This window comes from Alosa sapidissima, chromosome 18, assembly GCF_018492685.1.
Source record: "Alosa sapidissima isolate fAloSap1 chromosome 18, fAloSap1.pri, whole genome shotgun sequence".
Lineage (NCBI taxonomy): Eukaryota > Metazoa > Chordata > Actinopteri > Clupeiformes > Clupeidae > Alosa > Alosa sapidissima.
In genome coordinates, this window is record NC_055974.1 from 17,865,180 (window position 1) to 17,878,361 (window position 13,182).

Here is a 13,182-nt window from a genome sequence, read left to right on the forward strand (position 1 = left end):
CCCCATATGTTTATCCATCAATGTGTTAATTGGGAGATGTTCACTGGTGATGAAAGTGGTCTTAGCCAATCATCACAAGATTTCTGTGTTGCCACTAGTATTTACCCCTCACTTGAGGCATTCGCAACTCAGATATCAAATTATGCTTGCTTCTCCAAGAAATAGGAACCAGAATAGGCTAATGCTATCTACTGTTCATCTAGCTTAGTTTAGCCTAGCTTAGTTTAGCTTAGCCTAGCCTAAACAGATTTCAAAGTCTAACTTAACCTGTAATTATTATGATAAGGGACTGTGTAGGTCTTTGTCTCTCCCTCTTTTACGTACATATTTTCTTTCTCTTTCACTCTTCTAGAACATCTGTGCAATGTGCAATTCTAGAATATCTCTCCATTCATGTCTGCAATTCTAGAACATCTCTCCATTCATGTCTGCAATTCTAGAACATCTCTCCATTCATGTCTGCAATTCTAGAACATCTCTCCATTCATGTCTGCAATTCCCCTTTTCTCTTCATTCTTTTCACTTTATTTGGTGCGTCCTCCATCTCTGTCACTCTCCATTGCTCTTTTGCTCACAATCTGCTTCCATGCTGATGTTTCCTGAAGTTCTCCAGGACTCTCTCTCTTTCTCTCTCTCTCTCTCTTACACACACACACACACACACACACAGAGAGAGGGAGAGAGAGAGAGAGAGAGAGAGACACACGCACCCTCTCTCTCATTTCTCCCTATTTTCCAGAGCTCTCCAGCTCTTTACTCCTCCCCCCTCCCTCTCTTTTTCTCTCTCTCTCCATTACTGTCATTTTCAATTCATGAGTCACCTCATTGATGTCCTCTCCACAGTTGGCCCTCTCTGTTGTTCTAATCTCTGAACTCACCTTTGCCTCTTCACCTTCTCTCTTGTCATCCCTCACTAGTGATGTGTCACTCATCATTCAAGTTACCCAGGGCAGTGAGGGGAAAGCTAAGTTTTTCTGGGGATTTGATTTTCAAGATGGTGCTCTAATTAACATTTTGCATAACCTTGAGTGGGGCAGGGACTCCATCTGTCTTGTTCTTTCCCTTGCTGTCTTTCTCTTTGCTCCTCTGCATTCTTGACTTTGGGTTTATTTCTATCTATCTATTTACAGTTAAGAAGAAAATGATTCATACCCCTGGCAAATATTGATTTAATGTTGTTTTACTCTTGACCAATATGTTTGTTCTGCCTGAAAATGACACTGCCACATGCCAAAAAGACAATGTGGTAAACAAAACATGGAATCCAAAAAAATAAGCGTTTTTTTTTTTTAAATCTTTTTTAACATTTCTATGAAAAATGGCATGTCCAAAATTATTCATACCCTTTTTAAATAATCAATGGAAACCTATCATTCCTATCATTCTAAGGATTCTAAGGATGTCTGTTTCAAGCTATTAGAAATGGTGCTTCCCCTAGACTAGAATTAGAATGTACCTCATAACGTATGTCCTTTGCAAATCTATATGTATCTATCTATTATTCTGACCTCTTCTGAGAACTACCCAGTTTAAATGGTCAATGCAGCTTGTCACATGCTATTAGTGTGACCTATATCTTGTGCTGTTCTCTCTCTTTCTCTCTCTCTCTGTCTCTCTCTCTCCTCTTTCTCCCTCTTTCCTCTCATGCTCTTTCCCCCTTTTGTTTTTTGTCAATTCTTTTTTTTCTTCAACATTTCCCTCATTTCCCTCTGTCTGTCTCTCTCTCTGTCCGTCTCCCAGGTAAGAGCTGTTTCTCCACTCTCTTTAAGTTTGAGGAGATGCAGGAGATTGTGAAGAACTTTACAGTGGTTCATGTGGACGCACCTGGACAGGAGGATGGGGCGGCTGCCTATCCCAATGGGTGAGTAACTCTGTGTGTGTGTGTGTGTGTGTGTGTGTGTGTGTGTGTGTGCGCGACTGAATGTATTTGTATTTATATATATACTGTTTGCATATATATATATATATATATATATATATATACATATATTAAGGGTGTCACGATTTTTTATTTTGAAATCGATCAAAATTACATCTCAATCTCGAACTTCGAACTTAAAAGTAGAATCGACGATGCAGCCACACCCCCAATGTCACGTCCAGCATGTATGCCAAGACGCACAAACACACATGCACGTGCTGAACTGCAGCGTCAACACTCAGTTAAAACACAGTTAAAATATAGGCCTACACATCAACCTACCGAAATCAAAGCCCCTCTTGCTACTTTGAAATCACCGGTGTGGAAGTATTCGTTCATTCACGTCAATTAAAACTAACTTAGCCTACTCAACTTAGCAAGTGAAAAGATGGTCTAATTACAGTCCAAAGTTACATACCACACACTGAAGGTTAGTAGTACACCAGTAATCCAAAGTAAAATGTAACTGAAACCTTGTAAAACACACACACACGCACGCACGCACACACACACACACACACACACACACACACACACACACACACACACACACACACACACACACACACACACACACACCAAACCTCCATCCATGAGCATATGCAGAGTAACCACCCAGCCAAAAACACACAGTCCTGTGTATGAATGTCTGTCCTGAGTAAAAGTGGATATCTCTGGGGACAGGTACCAGTACCCACCAATGGAGCAGCTGGCTGACATGATCCCTGCTGTGCTGCAGTACTTCAAGTGAGCCTCCCACTGTTTGGATTATTTATTTAATATATGTTTTAATTTATTGTTATCATGTATTTTATATTCCAAAACATTATTGTAAATCACAACTAATTCATACACTGTATGAGTAACTTTTGTATGAAGGGCTGTATTTAGTCGAGCAGCCTACTGGTTGAGAGTTGAAAATGGCTTAGCTTGTGTGGAGGGTGGCTTGAAGGGTTGTTAAAAAAGCCTCTTGCTGTGGAGGGTGGCTTGAAGGGTTGTTGAAAAAGCCTCTTGCTGTGGTCTGTTCCTTCTGCTGTCTAGTTTCCGGACTATCATCGGTGTTGGAGTAGGAGCTGGAGCCTACGTGCTCTCCAAATTCACAGTAGGTCACGACATTCTTCACACACACACACACACACACACACACACACACACAGATTTGTTTTCTTTCCAATATCTCAGTGGACTTTCACTCCATACATTGCACACATGCACGGGCATGCACACACACACACACACACACACACACACACACACAGCAAGATAATGCAAACTCACACTGAGAGGCAGGAGTCTGCACTGTCCAAATCCTCAGTGTGTGGCCATGGTGCATCTTGAGCTCCATATCACCTCATACTGTGGTGCAGTTGCACACTAAACTATATTGTTTATGCAGTTGCACACACTAATCTATTAGAAATGGTCTGTTTTTTATGTCTTAGTGGAGACAATGTTTTGTGAGGACTTAGAACATGTCCTGATGGTAATGTGCATAGAGTAATTTCACTGCTATATTACTGTAAAATGGATTTACTTCATTTTCTGTTTCCCCTTCCCTCTGCCATTTGTCATTCCATTTCTCATATCTAATTTCACTTCCTTTTCATCTCCTTGTAATTCCACTCCTCCTTGCCCTGTTTTTATTTGGCTCATTCTCTTCTCCCCTCTCTCCTTTTCCTGTGTTCTCTCTGTTTTTTTTGTATTTTCTCATCCACTTGTTCTATTTCCCCTCTTCTTTATTTCTCTTCTCATTGCTTCTATATCTCCCATCATCTCCTCTTCTCTCTCTACCTTTCTTCTCCATCTTCTGCACACTACCCCTCTCCTTTAATTTCTTCACCCTGCCTCATCCCCCCTTCCTCTCCTCCTCTCCCTTTGCTGCCAAATCCCTCCCTTCTTTGCCCTCTCTCTTATCCTCTCCTCATCCTTTCTTCCCTTCCCCCTTCTTTTCCACTCCAGTTGAGTAACCCTGAGTCAGTGGAGGGGTTAGTCCTGGTCAACATGGATGCTAACGCCCGGGGCTGGATGGACTGGGCTGCACAGAAGGTACATCTCCTCTTCCTCCTCTTCCCCCTCCTTCACTTCCTGTATCGCTGGCCAATCTGCCTCTCTAATTATTTTCACACACTGTATTACCGGTACATAGATCTAATGCTCCTTTTCAGTGTCCCAGGTAGTTCTTCACCTAAATATTTTATTATACTATATAATTAGCATTATATTATAAGTATATACACACTATACTACAGTATAATATATTAATACACCTATGTATTAGATTGATCACATTAGATGTTCCTTTTCCTTGTGGTTCATAATGATGAACCCCCAACCACAAGGAAAAGGAAGGTAACATCTATATAAAACAGAATTGTTATGGTATCCTTATTTGTTAGATGTAAGCTTTTATTAAATGTCATGTCCCACATTTAAAGGGAATGTGTTCTAAGGATGCACTTGCACATCCATCTTGTCTGTCTGATTCTCCAGCTCACAACGCTGACATCATCCGTCACAGAACAGATCCTGAGTCACCTCTTCAGTCAGGTGTGTGAACATCTGTGTGTGTGTGTGTGTGTGTGTGTGTATGTGTGTGTGTGTGTGTGTGTGTGTGTGTGTTTCTGCTTCAGTAGCTCTGTAAGGTTATTGCAGAGGGCACTCTTCATGTTTAGTATTTGCCTGATGATCTATACGCAGTGTGTAATTTTGTTTTACTAGGTTTGTGTGTGTGTGTGTGTGTGTGTGTGTGTGTGTGTGTGTGTGTGTGTGTGTGTGTGTGTGTGTGTATTTCAGGAAATGATGATTATTATTGGTGTGTTATTCTCAGGAGGAGTTCTCAGCCAGCACAGATCTTCTGCAGTCACACAGAGAGCGAATCTCTAAAGCACCTAACCTGGCAAACATCGAGCTCTTCTGGAAGAGCTACAACAGGTCAGGGGATTTATATTCAGCACTCTTCACCACACATTCTCTTTATCTTTACATGAATATACATTCATATATGTACACATATACACACACACACACACACATACACACACACACACACACACACACACTGAGACAAACAATGTAGTAAACAGTTGCACACACATTTGCTAATGAAACTTTATTTTGCTCATTTTCAGTCGCCGAGATATGAACATTGACCGCAACAGCGCGTTTAAGTAAGTGTTCAAATACTCTCCGGTGTCTTACACCATTTGCAATAAGCCCTGTTGTATCAGAATTTGAGGCTGGTAACACGGCATTTGGATTTGATTATGTGGCGTGCTTGGGGGCAGCCCGAATTTACCCCACCCATTAAAATTGAGGATGTCAGAAGCCTTAGTCACTGTTTTACTGTTCATTCTGTTCAAGATATTGCACTATCAATGGCTTGTATGTCAAACACAATAGCGGATAGACATCTCGCCATCTCCACCAGTAAACAAAATCAACTCAAGCATGCTATGATGATGTACTGTAGATGACTACTTCACTGTTCACTGGCACAGACTTCTCAATGGAGTGACTTCAGACCAAATTTCCCACCCTCATATTTTGTGGGTGGGGTAAATTCGGGCTGCCTTCCAGGCTAGTTTCCACTAGCACTGAGGTAACCTTCACCCTATCCCATCACTGCCCAACAACACTCTCCTCTCCTCTCCTCTTCCACGTCCTCACAGATGTCCAGTTATGCTTGTGGTCGGTGACCAGGCTCCATACGAAGATGCTGCAGTGAGTTTACTGCCTTTGGAAACCAGAGACTGTCCCAACACTATCTGAAATGTTGCTGTTGGTGGATCCTTACACTGTTCCCTTGTTTGTCCACTAGGTGGAGTGCAACAGCAAGATGGACCCAACAACGACTTCATTCCTAAAGGTAATGACATAAAGCTTCAGAAGCTTTATGCTTGGTTTCTACTTTTATTATGACCACCGCGCAGCGAAGCGTCATATAGGTTTAGTATATATATAGTATATATAGTAACCGAAAGGAGGGTAGGGCAGACACAGTTTTCTGTGAATATCTCGAAAACCGTAGGGTTTAGGAGGACCTTTTTTTTTTTATGTTTATCTCAAGGGGCCATGTCAACCCATTCCATAACCACTCATTTAATGTATAGCGCCACCTAGTTAAACACAAAAAAGTAAAAATGAGGTGTTGTAATTGAAGGTATCTGTGACCTAACATAGTCAAAACTGCACGAAATTGGAAGTGTAGGATCATTATGACACCCTCTGTATGCACGCCAAGTTTTGTGGAATTCCGTTCATGGGGGGCCACATAATAAATTAATTTATGTTACTATACACCAACTGGCCTGTAGGTGGCCGGAGACAGTTTTCTGTGAATATCTCGAGAACCGTAGGGCCTAGGAGGTCCACCTTTTTTATGTATGTTGGTCTTAAGGGGGCATGTCAACCCATCCCATTACCACTTATTTTATGTGTAGCGCCACCTAGTTAAAAATTAAAAAGCAAAAAATTAGGTGTTTTCATCACAATATCTCTGGCTGACAAGGTCAAAACTGCACGAAATTAAAAGTGTAGGATCATTATGACACCCTCCGAATGCATGCCAAGTTTTGTGTACCTTCGTTCATGGGGGGCCTTACAATAAAATAATTTATGTGTACATTTAGTGACGTACACCAACAAGGATTCCCGGGACACTGAAAGACCGGGGTACACAAAACTTGGTGGGCATGTACACCCCACATGGATAGCATGGAACCGTCATTTTTCGTTTTGATCTGTAGCCCCCCCGCTGGACTGGACCCCCCGAAAGGAGGGTAGGGCAGACACAGTTCTCTGTGAATATCTTGAGAACTGTAGGGCCTAGGATGACCATTTTTTTCCATATGTTTGCCTCCAGGGGTCATGTTAACCCATTTCATGTGCACACATGTGCACAAACAGATACACACACACACACACATACATTCACAGTAATCATGTATGACACATACTCACACAGTAGACATATGTACGCTTGCATGCACAGGCACATACACAGGCACACACACAAGCACACACACACACACACACACACACACACACACACACACACACACACACACACACTCACACACACCCACACACATAACATAAATATAATACAAACAATCAAGAATTTCTCAGAATTATGAACAGGCAAGATGGAGGTGGGGTTGTATAAAATGAATTTTACATGTGAAATCTATGAACTAATCATGTTTTGGTACTTGTTGTCTAGCAGATACCAGTGAGAATTGAGTGTGGATAATGCAATTTAGTGAGACAGTTAGAATCATATAGGCCTTTCAGTGTGATTTCTTTTTGTGGAAAAAAATGTGCTGGACTGGGTGGCGGTCATATTTTGTACCGCTCTGCGGTACATCTAGTTAAATACTTAACAGATTAACATGGCTTTAATATGAAAATGTTATGGTTGACTATTAACCAGGCCATGTGAGAGCATAAAACACCAAATCATGTCATGTAATCTCATACCATACTATGCCATAATGTACCTTGTCATACATAAATCTACTTAAAATGCAAGTGTTTATAGCAATACCACTCTACTAAAATGACATTTTTTGGACGCTATTAAAACAACATTTTAAATGAAAGATTCAATTGTGGTTCAAGTAAACATAAATCAGCAATGCTACCCACCCCTCATACCACAAGTACCTAATTGCTTCCTGTTGCCTTTTTTGCAGATGGCAGACGCTGGTGGAATGCCTCAGCTCACTCAGGTGAACCAAAACAGCAAACCAATCATGGCTTCTTGAGCCCAGCTATAGACCCTTTCAACAATAAAAACAAAAACAATGCTTGAACATTCTATTTGGTTCCCAATCTACTTCCTCTGCATTAAGATAACATATGGAATGTTAAAAAGGAAGTCTTGTGGGGCCAACTATGATGCTGATAATGGAACTCTCTTAAAAGGGTCTATTAGCATCGGTGAATAGCATGCTTGTCACTGGACCACAGTAAATTAAACTTGAGTCTTTTGTCTCTTTGTCCACAGCCTGCCAAGTTGACTGAGGCTTTCAAGTATTTCATCCAGGGCATGGGCTACAGTAAGTGACAACATGACTAAGCATTTTGACTACCCTGTTCATAACAATGGCACAGGAGCTTTTCATTCTGATGGCATAACACATAGATTTCCATAAATATTGCTTTTGTGCTTTTAAGCATTTTATGCAAGTTTATTGCAAGTAATCCACTCCACAGTTTGCACCATTTTGATGCAAACACTAATGATGTTTCGAGAAATGTGCCCAAGCGGCCCAAGAGAAAAAACTGTAATGAGCCACATCTTAAGTCACATCCTAAGTGGGTCAGCTCAATATTTCCAAACAACACACAATAGTTTAAGTTCAGGCACGACACACTTTGACTGTGATTTACTGTGATGCACATGCATAACATCACAAGCTTTAAAATAGCTTACTGTCATTTTTTTCATTTGTATAAGATATATGTAACATCAGTTTATTATGTGACACATTTTCTCCTCATTAAACAGACCCTAAACAAACTCCAGCTTATCCAAAATGCCGCAGCCAGAGTACTAACCAGAACACAAAGATCTTATCACATCACTCCAGTATTAAAATCACTCCATTGGCTCCCAGTAAAGCAAATAATTGATTTTAAAATACCTCTGACTAAATTTTAATTCATTAATGGGCGTAGCTCCCTCCTACATTTCTGACATGCTCATATACACCAGTCAGATCCCTAAAATCCTCAGGTAAAGGGCTCCTTGCAATACCCAGAATTAACTCAAATTCATCACATGGTGCCTTTAGTCACTATGTAAAAACATATTTATTCTTGCAAGCTTTCAATTAGACTTTTAAGGCTATTATTTAATTGTTTATTATTTTTATTTTTTTTATTGTTATTATTATTTATTATTATTGTTTATTATTTATTATATATATATATATATATATATATATATATATATATATATATATATATATATATATATATATATATATATATATATTTATATATATATATATATATATATATATATATATATATATATATATATATATACATACATATACACACACACACATATATACAGTACCTTATAGGCCTACCTGTAGCTCAGGGAAGCTAACAGCTTTCTATTAGGATCTAGTTTGTTAGTTACAGTTTTGTCATAACTCCCTGATGCATTTTTGCATTTAGAATAGCCAGAGTGTGGATATCTCAATCGGAAAATTAAACAATATCGGGCGCCTATGGACAAGCCTTATCTGCCCGCTATTTATTTTTTGATTTCTTAAAAGATTGAGCTTGGTCTGGTGAAAGCCAGACTAGCCATGGACCTCAGTTACACAATGCAAGGGAACATGAATCAGCCTATATTTGCACGAACAATAACGGACAACAGCTCTTCAACTTTGGCCCGTCTATTCACCTTTTCAGCGCCAGTAGGCTACTTTCTGTACAGCCGCACACACACACACAGGCATGCCAAACAAGCATACACAAACGTTTCAAGAGTGGGGGATGGAGTAAAAGATGGAGACAAATTGAAGTGTGATTTATTATCGCGGAACGGATTTACAGGACTGAACGGTGGTCATATTTTGTACCGCTATGTGGTACATCTAGTTTATTATCATTTAATTATTTGTTAATTATTTTAATGTTTTATTCACCTGTTATTGTATGTATTTTAATTTCCATCTTTTTATGTTTATTTATTTTGTCTTATTTGTCTTTATTTTATTCTCTTTCTTTTGGAGCACATTGGGTCTGTTCTTGTCACATGAAATGTGCCATATAAATAAAGATGACTTGACTTAACTTGACTCAGTTATGTGCTTTTTCTTTTATTGTCAGGAATTTATTAACTTATCTCTCTCTCTCTCTCTCTCTCTCTCTCTCTCTCTCTCTCTCTCTCTCTTTTATCTCTACAGTGGCATCGTCCTGCATGACACGTCTGTCGCGGTCTCGCACCACCTCCCTGTCCTCGTCCTACTCCATGGAGGGCTCGCGTTCGCGCTCACGCACCCTCTCCCAGGGCTCGCAGGGTGGACAGCTCCCCCCCAGCCCCTCCCATACCATGGAAGTATCCTGCTGAAGAGAGAGAGAGAGAGAGAGAGAGAGAGAGAAAGGGAGAGAGAGGGGGGATAAGGTAGGAGGAGGAGGAGGAGGAGGAGAAGAGGATGAGGGCAATCGAGGGAGAAGGAAACAGGATGAAATCACCACACTCATCACGCTAATCAGCTCATCCGTCCCGTGAGATCCAACCCATTCTCTATTACACAAGCTGATAAAGAGGCAAGAAAATGGAGATGGAGATGGAGAAGGGGGGTTAGAAAGAGACTGAGAGAAAGAGGATGGTAGATGAGGATAAATGAGGGTGATTGAGATGAAGATGACGCCATTGTGGAATATGCAGTGGTCAAGGGAAGTTAGAAAGCACCCAATGAGGTGAAAAAGCAATCATGACAAAGCATCAAAGTGGAAGAAAAACACAACAAAACTTTGTCCCCTCCTTCATCACTTCATCCTGCCACAGTAAGATGAATGAATTGATAAGATAAAGGAATAGAAGGAGAAAGGAAGACAAAGGGGGAAGCATATAGTAGGAGGAAGTGATGTCTCTCTCTTCCCCTCCCTCTGCGTGTTCAGGTGATTGACAGTAGAGCCCTTTAACCGTGTGGAGAGAACCGTGTGACTGGGTACTGTGGAGTGACTCATGTGTAGTGCTAATCAATAGTAATAATCAGAATAATAATATTAATAATAAATATGAGGATATTAATGATATTAATAATGTCAATGACCATAACGTTACTGTAAAAAACAAAAATAACCAAGTTTCTCCTAATTACGTGTTAACTTTTTAAAGCATATAAAATTGCTAGAAAACAAAAAATAATAGAGTATGGAAATACTTATAGTGTGTCTATCTACTCTTTTTCATTCAGTTTTCTTTTTGTGTGAGTTATTTTTTTCTTCTGTTTTGTAATTTTTAATCCTCTGTATTCTTATCCTGTTTTTTCTGAAGCAGGGGAGGAGGAGTAGCCAATCAATCGAAGCCTAGGTATCATGTGACCCAGGTTGGGTGCAGTGATTCGAAGCTTAGGACAGAGCCACCCCTCCTCCCTGCCCCTTTGTGTTGTCAATGACAACACTTGTCTTCCATTTGCCCCATTTGAAATGACTGTAATTCTTTTTCCCGTGTCAGGGGTTGGACCAGGGCGGTTCTGGGGAGGGGAATCGACTATGCTCTGGCATTATTGTTTTGTTTTTCTGAATTGCATGCTTGCTTCTCACCCATGTGAATGAGGATGAAACTTTTATTATTTTTTAATCTTTTTTTTTTTTAATCAACTCGGTGTTGTGAGTTCTGATGATGTGTGTTGTCATGGAGCCCATGAAGGACAGGAGTATGACTCAGGAAGGGGGATCAATTTCAATTGTCCTCATAGGAAGAAAGGTTGTGATCCACTTGTACGGATAAGTAAGGCCAGTTGCACAGAGATCAGTGCTTCCGCTGCTGCAACCTCACCAATAGGGGTCACTGTGTTGAGGGGAAAAAAGTGTCAACAACTCAAAAAACAAACAAATGTGCAGTTTGCAGTAAAACCAACCCCTACCTCTCCTGACAAACCAATCTAGCAGTCTCACGTTTGTTGATTTTAGAGTCCCTCTGGGTTTTCGGGATTTGGTTTGTGCCATGGCAAGCAATCTGTAGCCAAGCATGGTAGAGGTCTATACAAGCATTCAAGTGAGTTTAGGAGTTGGTGCTTTAGAAAGGTCACCATAGAGAGGTCCAAGGCTCATGACTATCCTAAAAAATAAAAGGTGTTGTCTTGTATATAGAATGTGAATAAGGTGTTATGTGTGTATAAGTGTGGATGTGTGTGTGGTTGTGTGGCTGACTGTGTGTGTATATGTAGGTGCACTTTTGGCCCTCTAAGCACAGCTTTGAAAGGGATATGAAAAATGTTCAAGTATAAGGTCCTTACAAACCATCTTAGAAAAACAAAATGGCCTCTTCTTTACAGCTGCCCATTTTTGAACCCTATCCCCATAAAGGTTTCTACACTGCCAGAAGGGTATGGCCACTTAACACTAAAAGTACAAGCAGTCTACTGCCAGGAAGCTATTGCTCACCGAGATTTACATTGGTATGTGCCGTAGCCATGAACACAGCATTTTATTTGGACTGACCAATAGGCCGTTTTAAAATACTGTGACTTATTAGCTGTAACAAACTCCATGGATGCTGGGTCAATGCTTGGCCTGCAATGGCAGACTTGCGACTTGTTCACAATCATCTTCAGCACGACACTGCCCAGGGTAATTTTTTAAAGATATAAACACATAGTGCAAGAACTTTATTGCTTGTTCTCTTACATAATCTGAGTGTGTGTGTGTGCGTGTGGTGTGTGTGTATGTGTGTGTGTGTGTGTGTGTGTGTGTGTGTGTGTGTGTCATGTGCATACAAGTTGTGTTTGGTCAGAACATCATGTTTTCCATTTGTTGTTGAATTCAAATATCTAGTCAATATCCAAATCTACTTTCTTTTGCTAATAAATGAATAAAGTTAATATTCCCTCTTAGTCCTGTTCTGCTTTTGTCTTCCTTTCTTTCTTTCATTCATTCTTTCTTTCAAACTCTGTACAATCTGTATTTGTACCTTTCACGGTTCATTTGTTTGATAGAGCAGTGAGAGTGTGACTCAGCTTTGAACTGTCTCAGAAGGGACAGTAGTCATGGCAACAGATGTAAACAGCAAGGACAAAGATACGTAGGTGCAAAGGCACTTACCCACCAATTTGGCATCTCTACCAAAAAAACTGTAGAGCTTGAAATGGTTTACCAAAAAGGGGGGGGGGGGGGGGGGGTGGGAGGGAAGGAATTCACAGTGACAATGAGGGAATGGTCATCTGAATGTAACAGACACTGTCCCATTTTGTTTGTTTATTTTATTTCTTGGTTATAATTTTTTTAACCATGCCCATTTACCCCATTTACTTTTGTTTTTCCATTTCTTTTTGTGAAATAGTTCCTGTCTTAGTGTGCTCTCAAGTTAGCCATTAGTGTGCTAGTTTATGTGTAACATTTTTTAGTGATAGCATTTAAAAAAGGGAAATAATATAATTAACAAAAAAAAATGTTTAACAAAAATACAATCAAATTTATGTGTGGCTAATTTCTCTGTGTACTACAATGAACTGAAAAAATAACTAATAAAATTAAAATGAAACAAATGAACATTTTGTCTGAGTTGTGTT

General features: G+C 40.0%; 1 protein-coding gene across 1 annotated transcript in view; it reads left to right on the forward strand.

Annotated features, from left to right (window-relative positions):
- ndrg2 (NDRG family member 2) overlaps positions 1–13,075 on the forward strand; it is a 35,985-nt gene extending 22,910 nt beyond the window's left edge. The window contains exons 5-16 of the mRNA XM_042069295.1: positions 1,741–1,861; positions 2,606–2,668; positions 2,963–3,023; positions 3,881–3,967; positions 4,412–4,468; positions 4,749–4,852; positions 5,050–5,088; positions 5,590–5,641; positions 5,739–5,786; positions 7,615–7,650; positions 7,929–7,980; positions 9,850–13,075. Coding sequence (XP_041925229.1) covers positions 1,741–1,861; positions 2,606–2,668; positions 2,963–3,023; positions 3,881–3,967; positions 4,412–4,468; positions 4,749–4,852; positions 5,050–5,088; positions 5,590–5,641; positions 5,739–5,786; positions 7,615–7,650; positions 7,929–7,980; positions 9,850–10,013 — 884 coding nt within the window. The 3' untranslated portion in view covers positions 10,014–13,075. The remainder of the gene's footprint in view (positions 1–1,740; positions 1,862–2,605; positions 2,669–2,962; positions 3,024–3,880; positions 3,968–4,411; positions 4,469–4,748; positions 4,853–5,049; positions 5,089–5,589; positions 5,642–5,738; positions 5,787–7,614; positions 7,651–7,928; positions 7,981–9,849) is intronic.
- Positions 13,076–13,182: the final 107 nt, after the last annotated feature.